Source organism: Podarcis tiliguerta (assembly GCF_965153285.1).
Source record: "Podarcis tiliguerta genome assembly, chromosome: 14".
In the NCBI taxonomy this organism is placed as follows: Eukaryota; Metazoa; Chordata; class Lepidosauria; order Squamata; family Lacertidae; genus Podarcis; species Podarcis tiliguerta.
Window position 1 is genome coordinate 29,925,937 of NC_139547.1, and position 27,477 is coordinate 29,953,413.

The following is a 27,477-nucleotide window of genomic DNA, read 5'->3' on the forward strand; positions in this document are numbered from 1 at the left end:
GTTCTGTGCACACTTACCTGGGAACAAGGCCAGCTAGCACACAGTAGGATTTTATGCAAATCCTGATACAGAACTCCATACACCAATATGGAGCTCCCTGGTGGCCCAGGAAAAGGGGTTAGATCAAAGGGATGTGTGCTTTGATCTCCATCATCAATTCACTGCTGTCCTGAATGTCTTTGTACTCCTCCAGGAAGGGGGATATCTCAACAGGAAGGGCCTTTTAGGTGGCAGGAGAGCTTCATGTCTGGAGTGAGCCTTTGTTATTTCCCAAAGGACTTCTGGGACGGGCATAGAGAATGAGGTTTTGCACAGAGGATCCACAATATATCTCCTGTCTTTACACTCACACACATGCATGGTGCCTTACTTTTAAAATTGGAAAAGAAACAAATATTTATGTTTGTGTGTATGAAAACCACTTTGAATTCTAATTTGGGCACAAGCTCAATTTTTACCCCCAGATGAAGGTCCACCTATTCTTCTGGCTAGACTTTGCCATATGGTGCCATCTTCTTTGCATCTCCACCATAAGGATTCTCAAACTGATTATTAAAAATACCAGAAGGATTTTTTTAAAAATAACATTCTAATTTTCCTTTTAAAAAATGCATAAGGTTTTGTATTACTAAAAGAGCAAGCCCTGAAAAAGGGAAAATTTGAACCTATAATGGTTGCAGGGACAGTGTGGTGTAGTGGTTAGAGTGTTGGACTAGGACCTGAGAGACCATGGTTCAAATCCCCACTTGGCCATGAAGCTCATTTGGTGACCTTGGGCTACTCTCTCACTCTCAGCCTAAGCTACTTTGCAGGGTTGTTTTGAAGGTAAAATGGGTGAGCAGAAATATGTGTGCCACCTTCAGCTCCTGGGAGCAATGGTGGAAGAAAAATTTAATAGAATTAATTTAAAAAATTAAAACTAATTAATTTAGCCAACATTTGATCCAGGCAAGCCACCAGAATAAGCTCTCCTTCCTCTTGCAGAGACAGCGTCAATCACTTGGTCAAATTCTGAAAATTCTTCCATAACTATTGACTTGCAAAAATTTGTCTTAAATTAAAAAAACAATTCATCATAGGGCACTGTTAAAACTGCCAATGGTTCCAATGATTTGAAAAGGCCATCTCCATTTTTTTCCTTACAAAAATGAAGAAGCAGAAGCAACATTTACAAGAACATAGACAGAAATTCCATTTTTGGAAGTTTCCTGCCTGGATATTTGACGGGCAATTCCCAAATGTGTTGACAGAAACTAACGTGGAAGACAGATAGATTTCAAAAGATAAGCAAGTTTATGAAGCAGACGTCTTCACATCAACAGGGTTGACTCGGTTCAGTTCTGGCTTAAACAGAAACAAACGAACAGAAAGAATCTTGGGAAACAAGGTCACAGTCATTGCAAAACGCTGTGGCACGACGGCTGAGGATATTGACCATGCTTAGCATTCAAATAAGACAAGAAAACACTGGCATTTCAGTTTCATTTGAAAATACAAAGACAGTAGTAAAGTTGATATTTCGAGACAATACTCTTTGACATGTTTCAAAACTCTATTGGTAGTTTAGCCAACTAGCTAGAGATTCTAGAAACGCTATTCCTTTTGCAGACCAGTCAAAGAACAAACCATATATTGCACACACAGAGGAGAAGTGGCCGGAGACAGACGTCCCTCTCTTCTCCAACGAGGGCATGTGGATGTCGGAACGGATGCACCATTAACCTCGGAAGACTCGTGTCCATATATACAAGGCAATCTGGAATTCAGGACTGTGATTACAAAAGCAGAGGACCAGAAGGATTTGCCACGTCGCCTAAACATGAATGACAAACTCAGGGTTAGTGTAGGAGAATCCTGCAAACTCGTTCTGGTCCAAGTTCATGATGAAGAGTTTGTCGGTGGGTGTGAGTTCCACAGGCTGCCTCGTGAACTCCTTATCGAAGTTGGAAGTGTCGTGTTTGTCTTTCTGTTGGATGAAAAGCACAGGGTTAAAAAGGGAGGCCGAGGGAATGGAGCGGGGGAGCAGGGCAGAGAACTCCCCCCCCCAACAAACCAGCCACCAGACCCATCAGGCAGCTCAGAAGAGGAGAGGGAAGGAATAGCCATTCCGATTTCGAAGGAGATATATTGATGTGCCATCGCCGTGGACCTGCAGCAGTCACCGGGAGACAGTGATAAATATCCCCTTGTTTTGGACCGAACTTTCTACTTCCAAAATGTGAGCAATGGTTACAATCCAAATGTGTGCACACAACAATCTAGGAAGAGCAGATTTCTACTGCTGCTTCTGCAGCCTGAGTTCTCAAAGCATTTTTTAAGGCAGGGATAGGGAACCTCAGGTCTGGGAGCCAAAGCACTGCCCCCCCCAGGTCAATCTGGCCCTCAGGACTCCCCCCCAAACTATGCTCTTCTTGCTGGCCCTGTTCTACATGCTCCTCGAGTACTTTTGCCGGGCTGGAATTTGTGATAATGCCTCTTGTTCGTCTGGAGTCGATGGGTGCCAAAAACTTGTGTGCGCCTGGAATGTAGCCTAAGTGTACACAGGTAATGGTCATACCCATTGCTCCTCCCACTTTTGACTCTGGCCACGGCCACCCCTGACATGTGGCCTGCGGAAAGCTGCCCACAAGTAAAGGTGGCCTCACTAATTTTAAAGCTTTCTAAGCTGGTGAGGCTTGTGGTCTGATCCCAATCATATGCTCATTTACTCAGAATGGATATGATCTTCAGTGGCAAGCAGGTACGAAGCATGAGCTGGGAGTTCCCAGCTGGACACGTCACTACGTGGCCTCAGGTATACCTTGGTTCCCGCAGCCTCAGTCGCCCCTTCTGTAATTTGGGGGCAATAATCTGCTGGAGTGGATCATTATGAGACTTACAGAGACAATATATGTACAGCACTTTGAGCAAGCTAGAAATTTATAGCAATAATCACATATAAGAGTGCTACTTATTTTCTATTTGTATTAACAATACTATCAATGTAATGCATTTTTAATAGGAAAAAGTGGGCTAGGAGTTTGGTGACGAGAATTGCTGCTTAGTTAAGTGTCAGACTCACTCCCATCCCCTCGAGAGTGTGTGCACTCAACCCATTTCTCCAGCACAGCCTACGAGTTTTATGTTTTATATATCAATTTTCAAACATTCTTGGGAAAGGCCATGCATTAAATTGGACATCTTACATTCCAGGTAGTGACATATTTATGTAGGGAGTGTATTTGCAGGAGGAAACAGTGAACAACAGCAACACAGAGAGAAACATTTTTTTCCATCTTGCATTGTATTGAATATCCCTAGAACGATGCTACTGCCCTTACAGAGGGGACATGAAGTCATTCTCCTGTATGTGGAGATGAAGATGAAAATGATAGCAGTAGTAGTAAGAATAATAATAATAATTATAATAATAGCAGCAGTCACAGTAGTTTCTTATCATGCAAACGTTTCATTGAAACACAGATTTGCAATACAGAGTTAGGAAATGACTTGGTGAAGGAAGCATCCCTGTAAAACACAGTAAACTAGAGCCAGAAAATAATGCATAAATGCTTCTGTTGCAGCAAGGGGAGTATTTTGCATGCTGAGGGCAGAGCTCTCTTCTTCTGCAGTACCAAGGACAGGGAACCTGTAGCCCTTTGGGCATGGCTGGGATTCCACAGATGTTGGTCAACATCCAGGGATAATAATAGGAACTGTAGGCCAATGACATCTGGATGTCTACAGATTTCCAGTTCTTGCGCTTGTGGACAGAAGCACTCTTGTGTAACTCATATCAATGGCGCTGGTGCAAAAGGACATCCTAGTTAATGGTGCTCATCGCTTGTTTTGTTATGTATATACAGTCTACGAGGAAGCCAATCCAGGGATTCCTTGCCCAAATTCTAGTTATGCAATTAATAATGGTGCTGCAGTGAAAGGGGAACCCTAGATGGCATCCAACCTTGTGCCCACCAGATGTTTTGGGGAACATGCTTGCTGGCTTCCCACAGGCACTGGTTGGCCTCTATGAGAACAGGACTAGAAGCTCTTCTGATGTTCTTAGGAAAGTCTCATAGTCCATATGGCTTCCCTTCCATTAGAGATTGGGTAGAAGACAGGATGGTGAGTGCATGCATACACACATAGCTCAGTGGCAGAGCATCTGCCTTGCATGCAGAAGGCCTCAAGTTCAATCCCTGGCAGCTCCAGGAAGAGCTTGGAGGGAACCCTGCCTGAAATCCTGGAGAGCCACTGCCTATCTGTGTAGACCAGGCTTCCTCAAACTTGGCCCTCCAGATGTTTTGAGACTACAATTCCCATCATCCCTGACCACTGGTCCTGCTAGCTAGGGATCATGGGAGTTGTAAGCCAAGAACATCTGGAGGGCTGAGTTTCAGGAAGCCTGGTGTAAACAATACTGAGCTAAATGGACCAGGGGTCTGATTCAGTATAAAGCAGCTTCCTATATTCCTACGCAGGAGAACCCTTGAGTGTACACTCTCGGGATCAGAGCTAGTTTTTTTAAACAATCAAATAAATAAATAAATAAATAAATATTTGCCAAACAATAATCACTTTCTATAATTTCTCTTGGATTCTATAGCCATTAAGGTTGTCAGAATTTGGAAGCATGCCAGAGGTTCTGGCCCTCCCAGAGAGGCCTCTGCTAGATGATTGCATCATAGTAGGTCTGTCACCTGCCCACATCTAAACTATGGGGGCTGGAGCAGCTGAACCAGCATTCACAGCCTCCGGCATTACTCCTGCCTGGCTGCTGATTAAATGCCAACATGGCTGAAGTCATTAGGACCATATGAATGAGCAAGCTTTTGTGGGATGAACTTCTTCACCAGCCTACTAAAGTGTGGTACAGCATGTAGCAAAATGGCCACCTATTAAGGACCCTGAGATGGGTGAAACATCCAATCACATATTTAATGTAGGTGTTTTCTGACACACACACAGCTGAGATGATGACAGACTCAAGACACAGCTGAGATGATGACAACTCAACTGATGTTGCAAAGGTCTGACTTTTCAATGAGAAGTTGTGCAAGCCACAACTCATCACTTAAGTTTATTTTTGTGATGTGGCCCAGGAAGTCGGAAGCTGCGATCTCACCACTTGCCTGTGATTGACATGAGAGCATTCCATGCAAATGGATTGGGAAGGGCCATAGCTCAAAGGAAGAACAGCTGCTTGGCATGCTGAAGGCCCCAGGTTCAATCCCTGCCACCCTCAGGTCAAATAACCTTTGATAAAAACTAAGTGAGCATAGCAGGAGGATGTTGTAGTCCAAAACATCTGGAGGGCACCAGGTTGGAGAAGCTGGTTGAAAATGACTGGCTTCCCCATGAAATTATTTCAGTCATAAAGGAGTCTTGTAACAGGGCTCTGTCCCCTGACCACATAACTTACCCCTATGAGCTCCATCCCTTTAGTAGCCAAGAGTAGTTTTCTCTTGCAGCAGGGTCCTCTTACACCCTCCAAAGCATCATTCATTCAGTAGGAGCTGAAATACCTTGGAGGAATGTCATCAACCCCAGTAGGCAGGATGTGGTCAGATGGGCCAATGCCTTGAGTTGATTGACGGCCAAACCCATTTCTTGGTGGTTTCATCACTCTCTGGTTGACCTCAGCTATTTGTCCCAAGCCATCCCCATTACCACTAGTGCTTAAACAAGGAATTAGCTCATCTCTTTGCACATTATCTTATAAAGGTTGGATCTGGGCTGAAGCAGGCTATATTCTGAGCCCCGATGGGATTCTAACCATTTTAAGGGATCCCCACCTTAGGTATAATAATCCTGTCTGACAGACAAAGAAATAAATAAGTTTCAGGCTGGCTCTATATCTTCCCAGACTTAGAGAATGAGTTAACATATACCTTACAGATTTACCAAATGCTTGTTTAAGATAATAAGGGAGACCAAGATAAAAAGAGAAGTTTGTTTCAAAAACGACGGCAGGCATGTTTAGGTCTTCAGTGGGTTGGTTGCACCAGGGATACTGATGTTACTGAGGGCTATTGCCCAATAACTTTTTTTGGGCAGCACCATCTGTTGCATGTTTACTTGGAGCTGCCTTCTGCCAAGTTGGATCAATGGTCCATCTATCTCTGTAATGTCTACACTGACTGGCAGTAGTTCCCTGGTGTTTCAGGCAGGGGAGACTCCTGGCCCTACCAAAAGGTGCCAAGGATTGAGCCTGGGGACCTTCTGCAGCGAAAGCAGATGGTCTACCACTAGGCTAAGATTCTAGTCCTCATGAATTTGAATAGAAGGCTGATTTAAATAGGAACACAGGAAGCTACCTTATCCTAACCACCGGTCTACCCAGCTCAGTATTGTTTACACTGACTGGCAGTGGCTCTCCAGGGTTTCAGGAAGGAGACATTCCCAGCCATACTTAGAGATGCTTCCAGGGATTGAACCTGGGCCCTTCTGCATGCAGAGCAAGTGCTCTGCCACCAATCCATGGCCCTTACTCAAGTGCAATGAGACCGACTCCCAGCCCCAAGCTGCAATCCAAGTCAGACCCATTGACTTCTAGGTAAGTGAGTGTAAGACTGCAGCAACAGTCAGCTCATTGTATTCCGTGGGAAAACCCAAGTAGCCATTTGTTCAGCTTTAAATAGCAGGTTTCATGGGGAAAGCTCTGGAGTGTATGTGCTCAGCTTTAAAGTGAGGACTTGTACCTGGAAAGAGTGGGGCAAAAGGTAAGTGCAGATAAGTCCACCACCAGATACATCCCAAGGCTGCTATTTGCTCACAAGGACATCTGCCTCCAGAGCAAAACCACAGGCTGCTGATGTCTCATGCAATGACCAGGTGGGACCTGATGGGGCAAACACTTTGGGGGTGCCCCCCCCCATCAAAAACATCATCAACAGTTTTGAAATACCTAGCAGAGAAAAGCTGCTTCCTTTGCGGAGAACGAGAGAGCAAAGGTATGATCTTCCGTTCTTTGGCTTGAGTGAAGTTAGGCTGTATGGCAGGCATAGGCAAACTCGGCCTACAACTCCCATGATCCCTAGCTAACAGGACCAGTGGTCAGGGATCATGGGAATTGTAGTCTCAAAAAACGTCTGGAGGGCCGAGTTTGCCTATGCCTGCCTTATGGCTTCTTATGCCGACTGTTCAATAGTTGGGCAGGAGACAAAGTCACAGCACCTTCTCTTTCTAGCAGGGAGCCCATCCAATTTTTGCATACATTTACAGGGCAGGGAGCATGGAATTCAGTTCAGCAAAGGAGCAGGCTAATTGGACCACCCAGATCTTTCCACCTTGCTCAAGAAGGGTTGACTAGTGACACACCTATTGTGCAAACCTGGTCCACTTGATTGCCAGCCTCAGAGTTGCTGCATTGGGTCAATGTTAATGGTAGGGATGGGGAATGGAGACGAGTGTTCATCTGGATCCATCCAAAAGCATGTTAAGTCCACATGGCTTAAATGTTATTGTAAGGTGTGAATTCGTGGCTCCCAGACCAAGCTGGTCCAGGTATGTAGATGCTACAGATAGCTTGTATCCTGTCCTGTTGGGTTACGTTCTCTCAGAAGGTCCTAATGAACCCACAAGCTGAAAGGGTCCACCACTGTGATGAGTTTCCTGGAGGAAGGCTTTTTAAGATTGGGCTGCTCATCAGTACCTGTTAGGCTCTTCCACCCAGATTTTCTAGTGTATAAAACTGCTTAGATAGACTTTCTCACAAACTGAAATGCAGACCTGAAATTTCAGTCTGGAGAGGGGAGCACTTTCCTTTCTTTTTCCTTAAAAAAAACACAAACTGATCACATCAAACAATTTTATAAAAGCAGTAATAAGGCCTTGTTGAAAGAACACTTTCAAGCTCACAACATTAAGGACTTCACATGCTAAGTTTAGTAGTTTAGTTCAGGCTTCCCCAATCTTGTGCCCTCCCAATGTTTTGGACTACAATTCACATTGAACCCAGCATCATATGGCCATGCTAGCTGAGGCTGATGGGAGTTGTAGTCCAAAACATCTGGAAGGCACCAGGTTGCGTTGGAAAGCTGAAGTATAATTCTGAGCGCCCACAGCTGGAAATGCTTTCAAATTTGAACTCTGTAAATTGTTTGCAAACAGATTCGAGCTGTGATTCTGCTTGCAATTTTCTTCTGCAGTAACCCCCATGCTTATCACCATACTGTCATTTTGTCTCGTTTACAAATAAATTGAGTTTTCCTCCAACCAAGATTTCTGACTCTTTATTTTATAACTGTATCTGGAAAAAAAAATTGGCACATGAACAACTCAAAGCAAACGGTAAGTGAAGAACCCCTCCCCACCCCCAAAGAGAGAATAAAAGGTGTCCGAGCAGCATCCGAGTCTTAAAAGAACCCATTTCATTTTCCTTTAAGGTTGCCAGCCCTACTGGCAAAGGAGAATTCCAGTGGCAAGTCTTTGTTACTTTCAGAAGATTAGTTGAGACAATAAAATAAAATAAAATAAAATACAGCTTCAGTCAAGTTACACAAATACTGTTTGGACTTTTAAATATCAGCTTCATTTTAGTAAAAATACTCAGGTTTTTGACACACGTAAAGCGCAGTGGAACAGACAGGAGTTTGTCGATTTGGCAACTGGACAGACAGCACCCCACCCCACCCCAAATACTTTTAAGGAAAGAAACCCACAAAGGTTGGATAGGGTAACGTCGACACCGTGACATGAGTGGTAGATACTAGGGTGACCATTGGTTCCAAAGCATTCACAGGAAATCCTGCCATCTTGTTCAGCTTTGCCAGAGCAGATTGTAGCCGGCTGATGGGTTATGAGCAGGGAATCGACTGACGCAGCCCTGCCTGCGTGTGATACTGTTCTTTCTTCCCGGGAGCTCAGGCATCAGTCTGTGTGTGGTTATAAATTAGCCTGAAACTCTGGGAGCCCACGCTGAGCCGCAGCCTCTGCTTGGGAAGAAGCCCCTGGTCAACCTGCTTGCCACCAGCTCAGCATCAACCTGGGCTGAGAAGCAGGATGTCGCTGGCCCCTTGGGGCTGCAAACCACAGAAAATGGACAGCGAGAAGTTTTCTCTCTCTCTCTTGCAACCCAGAGCTTTGCAACTTAAGGAGGAGCATATGGTGCTGCCTGGCAAAGAGTCAGACCCACCAGGTCCAGCTAGCTCAGAATTGTCCGCACTGATCGGCAGCAGTGGCTCTCTGGGATTTCAGACAAGGGAATGTTTCCAGCCCTTCCTGCAGATGCCATTGGCAACTGACCTTCTGCATGCCAAGCAGATGCTCTACCACTAAGCTACAGCACGGCAAATCTGCCAGTTTCAGTTCTCCTCAAGTTCTCATTTATCCAATCTTAAGATGACTTCTCCACATTTCCAAATCAGTCTGCAATTTTTATTTTTATTTTTTAAAGCCCTCAAGAAAATTCACCACCATTTAAAGCCTCATCCTCACTTAGTTTTTACCCTGCTCTTTCCAGGCACAGCTCTGCACTTTTAAGTTACATGTCCGAGCGTCCTTGTTTGGCCATGAAGACTTCCCTACAAAACCCCCCTGCTCTTTAAAGCTGAAGTGCAACAAATGGCAATTAGGGTTTTCCATGGATTGTGGGTTTTCATGAGGAAAAGTCTGGAGGAGACAAAAGGATGCTCAGATATGTAGCTTTAAAGTATGGACCGTGCCTGGAAAGCATGGAGGAAAGAAAGGTGAGTGTGGATATGCCTTGAGTGCTAGTATCTCCTAATATGCACATTTTTGTATGCAATTTTCCCACAGTGTGGGAAGCAGGAGGTTGAACTTGAGGGACCTCTGGTCTGATCCAGTTTCAGGGCACTCTTTAATTTCTTATGGGCAAAATGAACAACACAGTGTCTCAAGCCATGTGTTAAAATGCAGGCTCTGTCAGATTCCTGTCAAGTTATCTCTGGGAATGCATGCGCAGAAATTAAAGTGAAGCATGGGGTGAAAGCGGGGAGGTTGGACGTAAGAACAGCCTCCTGGATCAGGCCAATAGCCCATCTAGTCCAGCATCCTGTTCTCACAGCGGCCAACCGGATGCCCTTATGGGAAACCCAGAAGCAGGATCCAAGCGCAAGAGTTGCTCTCCTGTCCTGTGGTTTCCAACAACTGGTATTCAGAAGCATTGCTGTCTCTGATCATGAAGGCAGAGCATAGCCATCCTGGCTAGTAGCCATCAATAGCCCTCTCTTCCATGTATTTGTCTAATCCCCTTTTAAAACCATCCAAGTTGGTGACAATCACTGTCTCCTGTAAAAGCAGAGTTTGCCTATGTGCTGTGTAAATACAATAAGTACTTAATGCTGACTCTTTACCTTGCTCTCCCTTTCCCCAAAGCATCCTGGGAACTGTAGTTTGATGAGGAGGCTGAAAATGCTCTGTAAGAGATTATCCCCTCCCCAGCAATTCTCAAGGGTCCTTAGGGGTAATGCTCATAAGAATGCAAGAAAATGCTGCTGGATCAGGCCAGTGGTTCATCTAGTCCAACATCCTAGCGGCTCATCTAGTTGATTTCCCATAGGCCAACCAGATGCCTGTGGGAATCCAGCAAGCAGGATTCGAACACAAGACCCCTCTCCCCTTCTGTGGCCTCCAAAAACTGCTATTCAGTTTGTGTTTGTGTAGGTCCAGGCATGGCCCACCCCCAAATCTCCTTCACTTCATGGAGATTTATGGGGTCCTACATCCTGGCTGTGCTTCCCGCACCCCCACATGCAAGACCACAGGGAGAAAACTCAGCACCGTCAATTTGCAATGCAAAGGCAATCTGCAGCCGTTCCTGTGCAGCTGCAGTAAAAAATGGCTGTGGGCTGCATCTGCATTCAGGCTGGATTCGGTCGGGTTGCAAGGACTCGAAAGGAAACTGTTTCACGTGTGCTGAATGATTCCCCCCACCAAAGGTTCCCCAACTTCTTCTGGAGATAGCAGCCTTTGAAAAAATGCGGGAGGGATTTCACAATGCATTTTTTAAAAGCAAGCAAAATAGCCCATCCTGCAAAAGTGAAAAGGTAGTAACAGCCGGTCCTTTTGCAAAGTACGTAATAGAGGCAGAGAAGGATCTGCAGGATTTTTACAAGTTATTAAATTAATCCACTGCTTGTCCCCTAATCTAAGGGTGGGGAACCCGTGACTCTCCAGATGTTGTTGGACTGCAACTCCCAGCAGTCCCAGCCAGCATGGGCTAAGGTCAAAGATGATGGGATGTGGAGTCCAGCCACATATGGAGGACCACAGCCCCCCCTGCTCTAAATCAAGGACTAGGTGGGTTTTCTCAGGCTGATTGTGAAGCAAATTGGCTTTCTTCCCAAGCCTTGTGTCCCATCCCAAGTGTTATTAAGCCTACAGAAACGAGGATCTTTCTTTTCCCCACAGTCTTTGAAACATGGTCATTCTAGTATCACCACAAAATAAATTCAGATCATGACGGCTAATGGTTTGCAACAGAGGGTGTCACCACAACAGCTGCCGGGAGCAGATGGTAATGGATGCGGGAGGGTGATGCTTATGGTCTACAATGGCTACTTAGCTCTTGACTTCAGCTTTAAAAAACTCAGAGTTACAAAAGGAAAATCCTTCGAATTCTGATTGGTCAATGTTCCTGATGACTTCCTGGTCGGGTGGTGTTAAGACAGGTGGGTGGCGAGTGAAAAACCGGTCGAAGTTTTCGGCGTTTCGTCCGCACTATGAAAGGGGAAAAAAAGAACTCATGGTAGGTGGCGAAAAGGGGGAAAGAAAAGCGGGAGGAGGAGAAAAAAAAACCCCAACCCAAATGCAAAAGTCGGAGGTGGTTTTTGCCACATCCCCACCCCGTCCCAGGCTCCAGACCCCCACCCCCACCCCTGGTGGTCAGGCAAAGTATCTCCAAATGAGCAAAACGAGGCGAACGAAAAAATAAACAATGCAAAATACTTATGACTCCTTTGGCAGGAGGGTGGATCTGATTGCAACCGCGGAGTATTTTGTCATGGAGGTGCTGGGGAACTGATAAGCTGTCAGCCAGCCACCCGGCAAGTAATTGTAGGAGAAGGATGAGATGACAGGGCAATTACTTGCAGAACTCCACCAGCCGCATGCAATACCGTACCTGTCCCAGAATGTGCCACATGCATGGGAAGGTGTGTGTGTGCGGGGTGGCATCTCTCTTTTGGAAAAACAAACACATTATACTTGTACATCCTGCTCCTGCACAGAGTTCTCCATCGTCTCCCATCCAAGGGACAGATCAGGTTCACACCCGCTTAGCTTCAGCCAGGCTGCAGCCTCAGGTGTCCCCAGACTGCACCCTCTTGCAAAAAAAGAGAGACTGGCATTTCAGCAACATGCTTCCCGGGACCTGCGCCCCCTGCTCCATTTTAAGCCCAATGTAAAAACCGGCCACACAATCTGATAAGGCACCAAGGGGACACCATTACTGAGAACCACTGCCCACTTCCGGGCACATAGGTTCACCCCAATCTCCCTTCAGCAAGGCCAGGAAATCTGCTGTGTGAACAACAGTATTTCAATTACCAAGGAGTCCAAACTAGGCATTATGACACATCTGTCTGTTTACCCCTCTTCTCTTCCAGCTGTAACATTGAGTCATAAGCCCTCATTTTGCATATTTTCCAGGCCCTTCCCCCACCCCACCTCACATGAATGGCTGCTTCTGGAATGTAAGGAAACTGAGGAAAGGACGATGTCACACATGGCAGGGAGGACCAAACTGGTCAATATAGCAAGCCAGGTGTGACTGCAGTTGTGCGATCCCCTCGCCCCCACAGCAGATCACAAGTGCAGATGCTATAATGTCTACTTTGAGGCTGGGTTCCTTGGAGGAAGAGTTTGATCAACTGGTCATTACAGTGATAGCTTGGTGCATCTGCTGAGTTATTTCGTTGAGCAGCACCACTTATGCAAGTTCTCAAGATTTCATGTCATGAAAACACTTACGGCACACCCATTTTGAGACAAATAAAGTTTTGGCGGCTGAGGGCCGTTGTTCGTAAGAACCAATGATTAAAGCAGAATTCCAGCATAGTTTCAGTTTCCCTCTGTTTCCCAAGTTTTTCCCATTAATTTGTGATTTCCTCCATCCCCCCAAAAGAAGTCTGCATGAAAATTTGTTTGCATTTCCCCGAGAGTGCGCATTTTTGCACGTGATTCTGTCTAATGCAAGCATATATTTTTTGCAACCAATTTTCCCAACACAAGGTAGTTTTGAACATTATTGTCACCAGGATATGCATTTTTAGAGAACAGCACCATAAAATTCAGAGCAGTGTGGATTTCCAAGGATAGCCATGTGCTTCAGTTCATTCACTGGCTGGCAATTGAAAATTGAGTACATCCAAAGTAACAAGAGAACAGGAAAAAATTATCTCCATGCCCCCCACCCAAATCCCTATAATCCAAGCCTTTGCCTGCGCCTACTGGGCTGTTTGGGTTGCGATCTATCAGCTCTGAAAAGTGGACCTTTAAGTGTCTAGCTCATACATTGCAAGCTCAGAGAGGATGCTTTTAAGGGAACACAAGAACATCTTCTATGGGATTCGACTCTGCCAATCAAAGGGCCTGTCAGCGTCAGCATTAATGGCTTCCCTTTAATGGTGACTGAACTGTTGTTCATATCAAACGGACCATCTAAGCCTTGCTCTCTTGGCGTGATGCCCTCAGAGGAAATGGAGGCGCTTAGAAGTACCGTACATCCCTCCTTCACGCACACACACAGTTTTTAAAAAGTAGCCACTCATCCCAGGCAGTAGCTTTTTTCACCGCTGTTTTTTTACCCCCTGCATGGTATTTAACTTTCATTTGCTAAGAAAAACAATTTGCATTTTTAATAAACGTAACAGCAGGCTCTTAAAAAAAATTAATTATTCAAGGCAAACACTTGCAAACTGTCAAGCCTCTTCAGCTTCTCACAACTGGAAGCTTGTAGCGGGGGAAGGAGGCTACTCTGGGGTCCACGTATTCCTTCCCCAAATCCCACGACCACCGCATGATCTTTCAGCAAAAGGTGCCCCACCACCAACCTTCCTTTCCAGAGATCCAAGCAGAAAGCTGTTCCCATCATGTTGAGTCCACTGGAACCCAGAAAGTGGCCTCATACCAGGTTCCAATATTTGCCCATCAAACAGATTAATGCCATCTCTGAGGGGTATTGGCCCTCCAGTGTCATGGGCAAAAAAGGTCTTCTCTCTCTCTCTCTCTCTCTCTCTCTCACTGGCCATAACCAGAGATTGAACTCACAACCTTTCCCATGAAAAGCACAATCATTTTGTCCACCAGTGAAATACAGTCCCTCTCCATAACCATTGGAGGTAGTGTTGACTGAGGTCTGATTTCAGCAGAGACATTTACCATGGGCTACAGCTGGAAGGTACCCAAGGGTTATCTAATCCAACCCCCTGCCATGCAGGAATTGCAGCTAAATAATTCCTGACAGATGACCACCCAACTTCTGCTTAAAAACCTCCAATGAAGGAGAGTCCAACACCTTCCAAGGAAGTCCCTTAGATTCTTTTGGAATCTTAGGAAAGGTTGGATTCTTTTAGAACCTGCAGCTGTATCCAATCTAGTGCTAGGTTAAAGTCACTTAGCGGTATACTTGTTCCACTGGTTTTGCACCAGTGAAATGTTGTTGCACGAGATAACACATAAGCAGGTTGATGGCAACTTTGTGGCACAACAGATTGCGAAATCCATGGTGCAATCAGTTTCTGTTAGCGCAGGTATGGCATCGGATTCATCTGTTGTGCAACATTAAAACTCACTTTGCACTAGAGGACAGAGAGTGTTGAATAGAGCCCTATGCCTGGAAAATCCAAGAGCTAATTCACATCCCCAAAGAGGCCTATTGAAAATATGAGAAGAGCAGATATGCTGTGTTTTGGCTTGTGGTCTCTGGAAGCACAGATAGCCTGAGATCTGGATATGCCCCCTTCCACAAGGAGAACCTAATTTCCTAAGGCCAGTGGGGGCTGCTAACTTCTAGACATCTGGTCCTGCTGAAATAAATAAAAGGAGAGGGGCCTTTTCAGGGGTGGTCTCTCCTTAGATAGGCTCCTAGGCAAGCCCTGGTTCAAATCTCAATCATGCCCCAACTAGGAACACAGGAAGATACCATATAAGTCAAACCAATGGTCCATCTAGCCCAGTGTTGTCTACACTGGCTGGCAGTGGGTTTCCAGGGTTTGAGGCAGGGACTCTTTCCAAGCCCTTCCTGTAGATGCCATTGGGGGTTGAACCTGGGACTTTCTGCACACAAAGCAGGTTGTGCTGTATCAAAGGTGAACTGCTCCAGAAGCTGGGCTTACGCCATGTTGGCACTCAAGATAACCCTTTCATTAATCAAAAGCTGCTGTGGTTCTGGGCTCATACATGTTTAGATATGCCTGCTTTGATATACTAATTGGCTTGCTTTGATGGTACCCTTATCCGTGGGAACTGGGATGTTGGGCTCTGAGCCCAGAAGAGGAACTATCTGTAATGTTTTGGGTACGGGCCACCTGCATCCCAGCCATCTCCTTGCTGTGGAGCCTGTCCCATGAAAGGCTTTGAGCTGGGCCAAGGGGAACTAACAGGCTGCTGTGCTGTAAGCCTATGCCTTTCTTCAATAAAAGCATTAGAACTGGCCATTCTGGTGTCTTTTGGATCCTTCCTCAGAACTCCCGCGTCTCACCAACTCCCACAAGCTTTCCTCCAGCTCTGCAACTGTGGTTTGGGTTTACAACGCAGGTGCTCTGCCAATGGCCCTTCCCCAGGCTGGGCAAGCTCTCAGCTTGCACTTCTTCCCTCTTCAATAATGATCTACCAGAGCGTTATCGGGAAAATCTCTAAAACCATGTCAGGGAAGCGCTTTGGAGATTCTGCAGCGTTCTATAGTGTGACAAGTGTCACTCTTACCCAGGGGCTGGTGGGAAAGCAAAACATGTTTGGGGAAGGAGCAAGAGCCCCTCTTTACCCCCTCCCCCTTTGAGTGCAGGAGCCAAGCAGCAATCCGCAAGGTTGCTCTTGCCATTTTCATTTTGGATAGCGGAGTCTGCAGCTCACAGCTGCAAGAGGAGGAGTTTTATCAGCACGTGCACTGAAGCTTATCTTCCCAAGAAACATTCACAGGGTCTCTAAGAGCTGGATGTGCAGAACGGTTGTAAAAGGTAGCTGCCTGCCTGGATGTCTGTGTTTTTCTTTAAGCAGCTATTTTTTCGGGGTGGTGGTTATTAAGCCTTGGACATTTTTGAAAGCTGCTTCAAGCGCCTTCTCCACAAGCCACAAGTCTGCAACTGCAGAGAACTTCTTTTCCACATGATTCACGTCCCAGAAGACAGCTTCAAAGACATTCGTCTCCTCTAACCCGACCTGACAGCAGCAAGTCTCACGGAGAATGACATTCGGAAATCAAAATGATTGAACAGCTCATGTGCCCCCGCGCTGTTCCCAGGAGCCCTTGCTTCCATGCAGGCATGTCTCTCTGTGTGTGTGTCTGTGTGTGTGTGTGTGTGTGTGTGTGTGTGTGTGTGTGTGATACCTCATCATAATCATAGAATCACAGAACTGTAGAGTTGGAAGGGACCCCAAGGGTCATCTAGCTGAATTGCCTGCATTGTAGGAATCAACCCCCTTAAGACAGATGGAAAGCACCTACTTAGCAGCACCATCCATGGATCAAATCTGAACATGGGGAGCAACTCTCGAGAGGCATTCATGGTGGCTCTTTATGTTTTCTTACTGCCTTGGAGGTTTGCCAAACAGCTGACCTGAAAAAGGTTTACCTAGCAGCAAAATGGGCAAGTGTTTCTGTGGACAAGCATTTGTTGGTCGGGCTTGGGGAGTGGGAAATGAAATGCAGAATGGTTATTTACCATCCTATAAGATTCATTAGGCCAGTCCCCTCCAACCTATTGTCCATATTGTTTTTTTCAGTAGGACAGCATCTACACTTTGGAACTCCCTGCCTATTGACATCATGCAAGCACTTTTGCTGTGCCCTTTCTGGTGCCTGCTACAAACATTCTTGTTTAGATAAGCCTACCCAGATGTTTCAAAAGTTGATGTGAGTTTTAATCTGTTCTCAGTCTATTGTTATTTTGACTTCTTGCAAGTTTTACATTATTGTTAATTCTTCTTATTGTTTTGTCATTTTTTGGTAAACCATCTTGAGGTTTTTCTACATTTTAGTGGTGTATAAAATTTAAGAATTGGCCAGGTGGGCTCCTCACTGCATGGGCAGGCAGGCAGGCAGGCAGACAGGCTGTGCAGTGCAGTGCAGTGCAGTGCAGTGCAGTCTTGTGAACCCTCCACGCCTCGTTCCCGTTCTCACCCAGTGTGCTGGCAAAGGACGCAGCACCACTGGATGCCCCAATGGTCTGATTCAGTATAAGGCAGCTTCCTATGGTCCTATGCTCCAAAACCGCAGCCCTCCTCAGTCATGTCTTGATACTGGCTTTAGCATCCGAAACAGAAGAGGAAAAAGGCAAGCCTAGGCCAGGCAGCAGTGTGGCAGGAAGCTCTACCTGCTTCTGTAAGCCTCACACGCCTGCCAGCTCAGCCTGCTCCTGGACGTGCAGCTAAACCTTTGAAAATACACTTGTCACTGCCTATTAGCTTCAGAAGCACCTGGTGCAGCAGAGACATCAGGCAGGGCGCCTGACAACACTGGCGGTAAAGGATGAGGGCTGTGTCTCTCCTCCTCCTCCCTGTTTCAGAATGAGGACTGTACTAGGAAAGGCTTTCTGCACTTGCAACACAGCCTTCACCAACCTGGTGCTGCCCAGATGTTCTGGGAAGTACAGCTCCCAGGTGTTTTGGATTACTACAGTGCCGTCATCCTGGATGGGGCTGATGGGAGTTGTCGTTCAAGACATCTCAACAGCACAAGGCTGGGGGAGGCTGGCATGATGGTTAGGTATTCCAACAAGATCCACCATCAGTGGTTCTCAAAGTGGGAGGTAGGATTACTTAGGGGGCAGCTAAGAGGCAAGGGGGTGGCTGGGGGAGCTGCAAATGACTATCAGACTTTGAAAAGTTGGCATCACTGGATCAAGTTCATCAGTCTTGTTGAATTAGTTAAATGAAATGGTTTTAGCAGTATTTTGAACAAGTGTACAATTAATTGTCACTTTTGAATTTTATTGGGTTATTACCTTCTTTAGTGGGTCATGCAAACCACTGTTCTGAAGAATGTTGGGGGTGAGTTTATGGAACCAGGGAGGGGGCTGAAAGAGTTTGGGAACTACTGTGATACACCCCCCCCCAACAGCACCTGGTATTCAGAGATGAAGTGAAGCATTTAGCTACCAGGACTTCAGCTGTTGATCCTTAACCAAACTCCTGGAAACGGCTGAGATTTCTAGGACCATCTGAGATGCACAGGATGTGAGGGCTGCAAGCTCACAATGACAGCTGCAGCTCCAGCGCCATTGCCTGAAATGACCTTGATGGGGTGCTGTAGTGCATATTTAAAAGAACCGGACCCCTGGGGTGTGCGCGAGCATGTTTCTGCTTTCCCACAGAATGTAATTCAGCTTTTGCCCTTTGTACGGATGAGATGTGACCACTGACCCTCATTCCTCAAAGCGTTATGCAGCTCCATCCAGAAATAAATACTTTCACTCGCCAGCTGCACCCCACACAAGCTGCAAACTCTTAATTGTATTGATTGATCCAGCAAGCAGCAAGCCTGCCATGGACTGGTTGGTTGGGAGGAACCAGCTGCGGAAGCCCCGAGGGAAGAAGGCTCAGAGCCTGGGGAGCAGTGGTGGGACAACTATGAGTGGTCAGAGGAAGAAGAGAGGGCAGACTGGGAGAAGAAGGTGTTGGAAGCTGAAGAGGTAACAGTAGTGAGTGGGGAGAGTCTGTGGCAGAGGGCAGTCCAGAGATAGAAGCAGAAGCAGAAGGGGAGGAAGACCAAGAGGCAGAGATGGGCTGTGCATTGTGAAGAGGGATGCATAGCTCTTCCTCCTGCTGCGACAAGCTCCCCATCCCACTTGTCTCCCAGAACCAGAAGAGGCATGGCATTTGGTGATTATAACAAGCTTAATCCCATGGGCTTCAATAGGTTTACTCTGAGTATGATTTCAAAGAGCCCCCCCCCCCACATTCCTTCTGGAATTTTGGCCAAGATGTGGCTGTCCTTAGTTGATGGATTTCCCTCCCAGATTTCATTATTTTAGCACTGTTTCCTCCGTGATTGATGCTTTCTTGTCGGAATTTGGTTTCTTTAGTCATGTTATATTGGATTTCTTTTGAATGCATTGCATTTCATTTTATCACGGGAGCCACTTTGGAATCGTTTCATAAAGGAAAGAGGGATCTAGGCCACTTCATATAAATCAATAAGTCTGCATATCGCTGCCTTTGGGGAGATAATTTACAAATTAATAAAAAGCCATCACTCAGTACTATCAGGTCAGGACTGTTGGGCTTTTTCTTTCTTTCTGGTGGCTTTGTAATTAGAAGTGTGCCTTTGACATTCAGCCCCCACTAATAAGAGTTTGCCCTTACCCATTAAAACTGGCCCCTTCTGATTAAACAACTAACACATGAGTTGATTAATCTGCCCATTAAAATGATTACAGCTTGCAGCCCCACTAATTATATAGCTGAGCAATTAAAAAAACACCAACCCCTTGCAAAGACAGAAGAAAATCTAGGGATATCTCCAACTAAGCTCTACTCAGAGTAAACCCACTGAAATTAATGAGAGGGCTTCGGAAACTTCTGCCTTCAAGATCCACCTCTAACCTTCAGGCGTTTGACCAGCATTTGTTGTGGAAATGGGGGTGGGGGTGGGAGAAGCATTTTCCTATTTGCAACTTTAGATGAGGTCAAAGATACCTCTTGGGATGCAACTACATGAAACTTCCTACAAGAGGATTCCCCAACCTGGTGCCCTCCTGATGCTTTGGACTACAACTCCCATCAGCCCCTGCCAGCACAGCCAGAAGGCATCTGTAGCCCAAAGCTCTTAGATGGGTCTCCATGCCTTCTGCCTTATGTGGGTGGGTGGGGTGGGGTAGAGGTTATAGTGTCAAAGTGTAAACAAAATCAGGAGGGCACCAGGTTGGCTGGCACCTAGGGGTTTTTCTTGATTAAGAGGCATTTAAATCTTGTGACATCAAGGAATGGTGCCAAAAGTTAGCATCCCTGGGCTGAGTCACTTTCCCCCATAACACCTAGGGTTACTCACCTTGCACCCTGACATGACCAAATCCTCCCTTTCCTCACCAGCTGCTGCCAAGGATGTAGCAGAGAAGGGAAGGGCACAAAGTAATGGAGAATGGGATGTCAGAGCACACATGATCAGTGGCCCCAAATGTTATGGGGCAGAGTGGGGCCGGAGTCAACACAGGGGAGGCCCCGTTGGCTGGGGGCTGCCTCTGGCTGCTGCCTGGTTGGCGTTCAGTATGGTAGGGTCTTCTCCGTGGTGCTTCCCATTTGCAGGACATCTTCTCAGAGAAGGCTCATCTGTCTCCCTCACTACTGGCTTTGAGGAGTAGTGGAAAAGCATTCCTGCTTCTGTGGGCACGGCAGCCGTGAAATTAAATAAAAAGAACTGAGGGGATGTGATTGCTTTTAATTTTCCCTACAGATGCTCTAAACATTTTGAGATGGTTTTATATTGTTATAAAATATGTTTTATTTTGTTTCTGTTGTACTCTACCCTGTACACCTTTAGGGAGGAAGGCTGGGGGGATAGAAATTTAATAAATCAATAAATCAATAGAAACACAGGCCTGCCACTTTCAGTGGGAGCAATTTAACATCCCACCCTTTGAAACATCTAAGCCCTACATCCAAAGAGGCCATCGCTCTGTCATGGAGACTGCAATCCCATGTTTACTTACTGGGGAGTAAGCCCCACTGAACTCAGTGGTGCTTACTTCTGCATAGACACCTCTAGGATTGCACTATATATTTTGCAACTATTAGTAAGAAAGTGCTGCATCCCCCTTGCCTGAGCTTTGCCTTCAGATCACACAGGCTCTCCAAGCCCTGGCTTCTATGTAAAGAAGTAATTTGATTTTAAAAAAAACCAACCACCACCAGCAGCCCATAATTATCTCAAGGAGAGCTGGCGTCAGGTTTGCTCCAAGCCACTTGGTATGCAGGGATGGCCGCGAAAGATCAGCCATGCACGACCCTGTCAGAACAGCCACTTCTACACAAACACAACCAATCTGTCAGATTATTGAGCAGAGGAGGGGTTGGGGGTGCTTCAAGGAACAGCGCTGGCCGCTCTCAGGTGCAGCACAAGGAACCAGGCACTCAAAGTGAAAAGACTGCAGGAGCGAGAGATGCAGGAGGCGGAAAAGTCAGAAAGTGGAAAGGAAGAGCCCAGCAATAACCAAACCAGCTCATGAAAAAAGAGAGAAACATAGGAAGTTGCCTTATACCGAGTCGCTGATCCAGCCAACTCAATACTGTCCACACTGACTGGCAGCAGATCCCCAGAGGACCTTCCCAACCCTAACTGGAAATATCAGGGTTGTGAACCTAGGACCTCCTGCATATAATGCAGATGTCCTCCACCTCTGAGACATGGCTTTTCTATGTAGGAACACAGGAAGCTGTCTCATACAGAGGAGAGCCAGTGTGGTGTAGTGGTTAAGAACAGTAGACTCATAATCTGGTGAACCGGGTTCGCTTCCCCGCTCCTCCACATGCAGCTGCTGGGTGACCTTGGGCTAGTCACACTTCTCTGAAGTCTCTTAGCCCCACTCACCTCACAGAGTGTTTGTTGTGGGGGAGGAAGGGAAAAGAGAACGTTAGCCACTTTGAGACTCCTTCGGGTAGTGATAAAGCGGGATATCAAATCAAAACTCTTCTTCTACATCTAACTTAGTGATTGACAGTGATTTTCAGTTGCGAGTCACTTAAAGCCCTACCTGGAGAATGAACTTGGGACCTTCTGAATGCACAGCAAGTACTTTGCCACTGAGCTGCAGCTAGATGACTGGAAGTTGACAATAAGGACATAAGAAGAAGCTGCTGGATCAGGCCAATGGCCCATCTAGTCTAGCATCTTTTTCTCACCACAGCCAGGCAGATGCCTGCAGGAAACCCACAAGCAGGATTGAAGCACAAGAGCAACATTTGCCCCTGCTGTGGTTTTCAGCAACTGGCATACAGAAGCATTCTTGCTTCTGACAATAGAGGAAGAGCACAGCCATCCTGGCTTTTAGCCATCAACAGCTTTTTTGTCCAAGAGTTTGTCTAGTCTTCATTTAAAGCCATCTAGGTTGGTGGCCAGGGACACAGGTGGCGCTGTGGGTTAAACCACAGAGCCTAGGACTTGCCTATCAGAAGGTCAGTGGTTCGAATCCCCGTGACGGGGTGAGCTCCCGTTGCTCAGTCCCTGCTGCTGCCAACCTAGCAGTTTGAAAGCACATCAAAGTGCAAGTAGATAAATAGGTACCGCTCTGGTGGGAAGGTAAACGGCGTTTCCATGCACTGCTCTGGTTTGCCATAAGCGGCTTAGTCATGATGGCCACATGACCTGGAAGCTGTACGCCGCCAGTAAAGCGAGATGAGCGCCGCAACCCCAGAGTTGGTCACGACTGGACCTAATGGTCCGGGGTCCCTTTACCTTCACCTTAGGTTGGTGGCCATCACTGCCTCATGTGGGAGCAAGTGCCATAGTTCAACTATGCACTGCATTAAGAATTGCTTCTTTTTATGTGTCCCGAATCTCCCAACATTCAGCTTCAGTAAGTTCTAGTATTAGGAGAGAGGGAGAAAAACTTCTTTCTATCCACTGTCTCCAAACCATGAATAATTCTACAAACTTCTATCATGTCGCCTCTTACTTCCCTTGTCTCTAAACTAAAAAGTCCCATCGGCTGCAATCTTTCTTCCTCAGGGAGAGGCTCCATCCTCTTCATCATTTCAACTTTCTTTTTCTGAACCTTTCCCAACTCTTCAGTACCTGTTTTTGGGCGAGGCAACCAGAATTGTACACTAGGATCCCAAGTGTGGTTGTACAAAGTTGGGGAGCGCACTCCCTTTCCTTTTAGGAGTTTGCAGAAAGTGCCATTATCCGGGGATTGGGCGCAGAAACGCTGGCCGAACACCAGGTCCTCTTTGGGGTAAGAATTCTCCCTGGCTTTTGGCGCCTGCTCATAAACTATTCAAGCTGCTGCCTGCCTGCCTTTTACCTGCTGAGTGAATTACCACGTCATGAATGATTCAGGCGTACAGTGCAGTTGCTGAGCTAGAGGTTCCGAGAGAGCAAAAAGGACCTTTTTCTCAGCCCCTTCTCCAAGGGAAAGAGAGAGGCATGGGAGGGGGGCATGGCTCCAACTCAGATGCTGGTGGCAGAGATGGGACCCAGGATAGGAGACCCCAACAGACAAGCCAGTGAGAAAAGCCAATGGTGGTTTGAACATTCAGAAGTCTAACCGTCTCAGTTGGGTACCAGTTGCAAAACTCTTAAGAAAAGGAAGGACCTTTTGTCCCTGTCCTTTCTCTCTCTCCCCCCCCCCCCCCCCGGTGAGCAGAGCATGGATTAAGGCTCCCATGTAGCCTGAGTTAATGAAACCCCACTTCTGGTACCAGGGCTGCTCCTGCCTCTCTGCAGGCTTGTGATTTAAGAGTGGCATTTTGGCCAGACGGAAACCAGCAGAGTGTTTTCCGTAGACCGGGTAAAGGTTATGTTGTCTATGCCTCCCATGGGCGACTTTCAGGAGACCTTGGCATCGCCACGTGGCCTTCTCGAGCCGAACGCACTTAGAGCTAATGCAAGAAAGTGATCACAGGCGCATCTTTCTCAGAGAATAGGCACGTATCAGGCAAGCTTTTCGGAGCGGGTACAGGGACATCCCATGCCTTGCCTTAGAAAAGAGAGCCAGGAACTCTGCTTCCCACATTGCAGCCATTTTGTGGAGTTGCAGAGAACTATAAATCAACCCAGGCCCAGTTCTTGCAAACAGCAGCGGCTGAGGCCACCAACCTGCATCTCAGCTGCAGGTGGGAAGTGAATGAATCAAAGCTCATAGGATGCTGCCAGCATCTCTGACTGAATGCCTCCCTCAAAAAGACTCCTTCATTAGGATGTCAAGGAGAAAACTAGGGTAGACCTTTTCTACCCAATATGTACTGGGGATTATTGTATTTTATTTTTGTATGGAGGACATAGGAGCCAACTTCTAGGCGACGAGGTCCCTTCGCCCCCCCATAAAATATTTGAGGCCCCCCTTGATGTGCACTGCCATTCAAATGGTGTGTATGTCTTGTGATTGATTACGTGGGGCGGGGCTTACCTGCCCCCCTCCAATATTTTATTCAAGTTTGCACCCCTGATGGAGGATATTCCCATCATGTGAGCCCCCATCCTGCAGTCTGCGCACCCACAGGACGACCACCTCACATCCTGCATGTGTGAATCAGTCAACAGAAAGCATCCCTTAATGCAGGACACCGACATAGTCACAGCTATAAGACAGGGGACATGTTATTGTACGGGTCAAGGAGGGGCTGTGATAACTGGCCTCATCCACACCCAGCATTCCAAGCACCCTGATGCCCCTTTAAATAGCCACGGCTTCCCTTAAAGAATCCCGAGAACTCTAGTTTGTTAAAGGGTGCAGGGAGTTGTTAGGAAAATCCTTTGCACAGGTGCAATTCCCAGCGCCCTTGACAAACTGCAGTTCCCAGGTGTCTTTGGGGGAAGCGTCGAAAGTGGCACAAGAGTGCTTGAAATGTACGCTGCAGATGCGAAGCGAGGGTCTCTGCTGGAAGAAGAGAAATGTGGCAGTGAGACGGGAGGGGAGGAACTTACAGCTTTGGGCTTGAAAGGAGGCTGGATCTCTTTCCGTTCAAGTTTGTCCCAATCGATGTAGCGGAAAAAGGCGTGCTCCCTGATATCGCGCTCTCCTTCAGGGCCGCACCCCAAACGCTTTGCTGGATGCTTGGTCATGAGCTAGGAGAGACAGAGATGGGGGGGGGGGGGACACACATTTATTTGTTAAATAGCGAACCATTCGAGTTAGGTGGCCAACATACATTCTGCTTCACCTGACACTGCAATGTCTTAACTGGATATATAGAACAGTCAGGGATGCCTGCAAAGCTGCAAATGCTGGGATATGGCATATATTCTGGGCATGTCCCAAAAGCAGAAAATTCTGGGAAGATATAGCAATGGCAATGGAAGTAACAGCTGGCTATGCTTTGCTCACGGAGTCTCTAGTTTTCCTATGTGGCTATGTTAAAGAAACTGAATAGAGGACAGGGAATTAATGCAACATTTCTTAGCTACTGCCAGAATTATTATTGGTCTGAAATGGGAAAAAATGAAAACATAATCAATGGGAGAATGGATAACAACAATTTAGGACATAGGATGCATGGTTAAGTGAGAAACAGAGAGGGCAGGCAACAACAGAATGTTTTTATCAAGAAATGGAGTAGTTTCACAATGTACTGGAATAATGTAAACCCATTTGTGTTACTTGAAACCCTGTAATATTAATTTATTATGTTTCAATTTTAGTATGGAAATTTGTTCCTCTATGCTGAGTTCTAGTCATCCTTTCCTACTCTTATTTTTTGGGGGTATCTGCTATTATACATTGTTGTGTGTGTGTGTGTGTGTGTGTAAGTAAGTAAGTAAACGAAACAACAACAACCCCGTTCTGGTTCATGAATGCTTTTAAAGAAGGCACAAGTGATAAAAATGGATGCAAACGACTCCCATTCTACAGCTGAAAGTGGATCAGAGGTTAGGCAAGATGTGGGGCTGCTTTTACCCGGCACCATGAAGAGGTAAGAAAGGCAGCTTTATACTTTGAGGGCAATCTCTGCAAACCTGACGCTGTAAAAGCAATTAAGTGCAAAGACTGCCCACCCGGTTTAGCACGGAGCCATCTCCATTCAGAATCTCTTTTTCATTAACACCAAGAACAGGGAGGGAATTGGCAGCGTCCGGCTCCGAAGGCTTCAGTTAATGAAACGGCACGTTCGGCGAGAAAGGGACGAGGCATGAATTATTGCTCTTTATCGCTGGGATGTGCCTTTCAAGCAGCCAAGCTACATCTCTTCCCACCCCAACTCTCCAGCGAGCGGGGCAGAAAAAATAAAAAGTGAACCCAGAGACTCGGAAGAAACATTAATATCCTGGTGATGGTGGTACACGGCTCTGGCCCCAAGATAAGAGACAGATAGCAAGGGATGCAAAAGGCTAGATAAACCAAGGGGATATGAAAGAGAGTTCTGGTTTAAAGGCTGAGTGGGTAAAGCAAGCCTCTTTCTGGGTGCAGTGACACTTATAGGAACTTAAGTGCAGTGAAGTGGCTAAAACGACAGAGACACAAGTGAGGAGGTCTCCAGTGCAAATCTCACCTCTGCCAAAAGTGCTGTCAGTAATACATAGCCCTTGACAAATAACACTGGAAATTTTCTACGGCAAGAGACTACAGCTGCCTCCCTTGTGCTCCCAATCTGCTGCCCTCCAGATGTTTTGGACTACAACTCCCATCAGCCTCAGCCAACACAGCTGTGCTCCCATCAGCTTCAAAATTGCAGGTGTGGCGTGATGGGAGTTGTAGTTGAAAACACTGACACTAGAACAGGTGGACGTCCAAGGAAGGTGAATGCAGGAAGATTCAGGACCGAGAAAAGAAAAGTACTTATTCATGCAGCACGTAGTTAAACTATGGGACTCACTTCCACAGGAGGCAGTGGCAGCTGTTAACTTGGATTGCTTTTAAAGAGGATTGGACAAATTTATGGATGATTAGGCTATCAATGGCTTCTAGCTACAATGGCTCTGCCTCTGTCATTGGAGGCAGCAATGGTTCTGAATACCAGTTGCTGGAAACCATAGCGGGGGGGGGGGGAGTGCTCTTCTGCTTGGGTCCCACTTGTGGTCTTCTAATTGGGGCATTTGGTTGACCACTGTGAGAACAGGATGCTGGACTAGATGGGCCATTGGCCTGATCCACCAGTCTCTTCTCATATTCTTATGCTCTTAACGCCTGGAAGGCTGAACTGCAATCTACATTTTTTCTTTATTAAAATAGTTTTTATTAAGAATTTCAACACCATAAATTATCAAAAACATATCATTTTTCATTCCCCCCCATTTTTTTCCTCCCCCCCTCCCCAACAAAAACCCTCCCTCCCACCCACCCCCAGACTTCCCTCAGCTCCTTTCTCTGGTTTTTCAACACATATTATTCTCTGCATATTATAAAATTTTAAAAATGCTTAAATTGTCTATCTATTATGTAAACAAGAATAAATTTGTCTATGTTTATTCAAAACCTGCCAAGGAGTCCAATTCATTTTGTTGTTTTTTTAAGTAATTTGTAAAAAGTTCCCATTCTTCTTTAAAGCCACAGTTGTCCTTGTCTCGCAGTTTGTATGTCAATTTCGCCAGTTCCGCATAGTCCATCAATTTCCCTTTCCACTGTTCTTTTGTTGGGATTTCCTTGTTCTTCCATTTCAACAAGGGGAGATGATGCATTGAAGCAGCTGATTACTAGCACTCAATTGCTCAGGACTATTTTATGCTGT

General features: G+C 46.3%; 1 protein-coding gene across 2 annotated transcripts in view; it reads right to left on the bottom strand.

Moving 5' to 3' along the window:
- Positions 1-1,270: 1,270 nt before the first annotated feature.
- PRKCB (protein kinase C beta) overlaps positions 1,271-27,477 on the bottom strand; it is a 182,610-nt gene continuing 156,403 nt past the window's right edge. The window contains exons 16-17 of one of the 2 annotated variants that reach the window (XM_083413995.1): positions 24,740-24,880; positions 1,271-1,966 (exon numbers count right to left, since the gene is read on the bottom strand). In XM_083413995.1, coding sequence (XP_083270121.1) covers positions 1,814-1,966; positions 24,740-24,880 — 294 coding nt within the window. In that variant the 3' untranslated portion in view covers positions 1,271-1,813. Of the gene's footprint in view, positions 1,967-4,516; positions 11,662-24,739; positions 24,881-27,477 lie in introns of those variants that run through there. The other variant, XM_083413994.1, reaches the window with a different exon arrangement.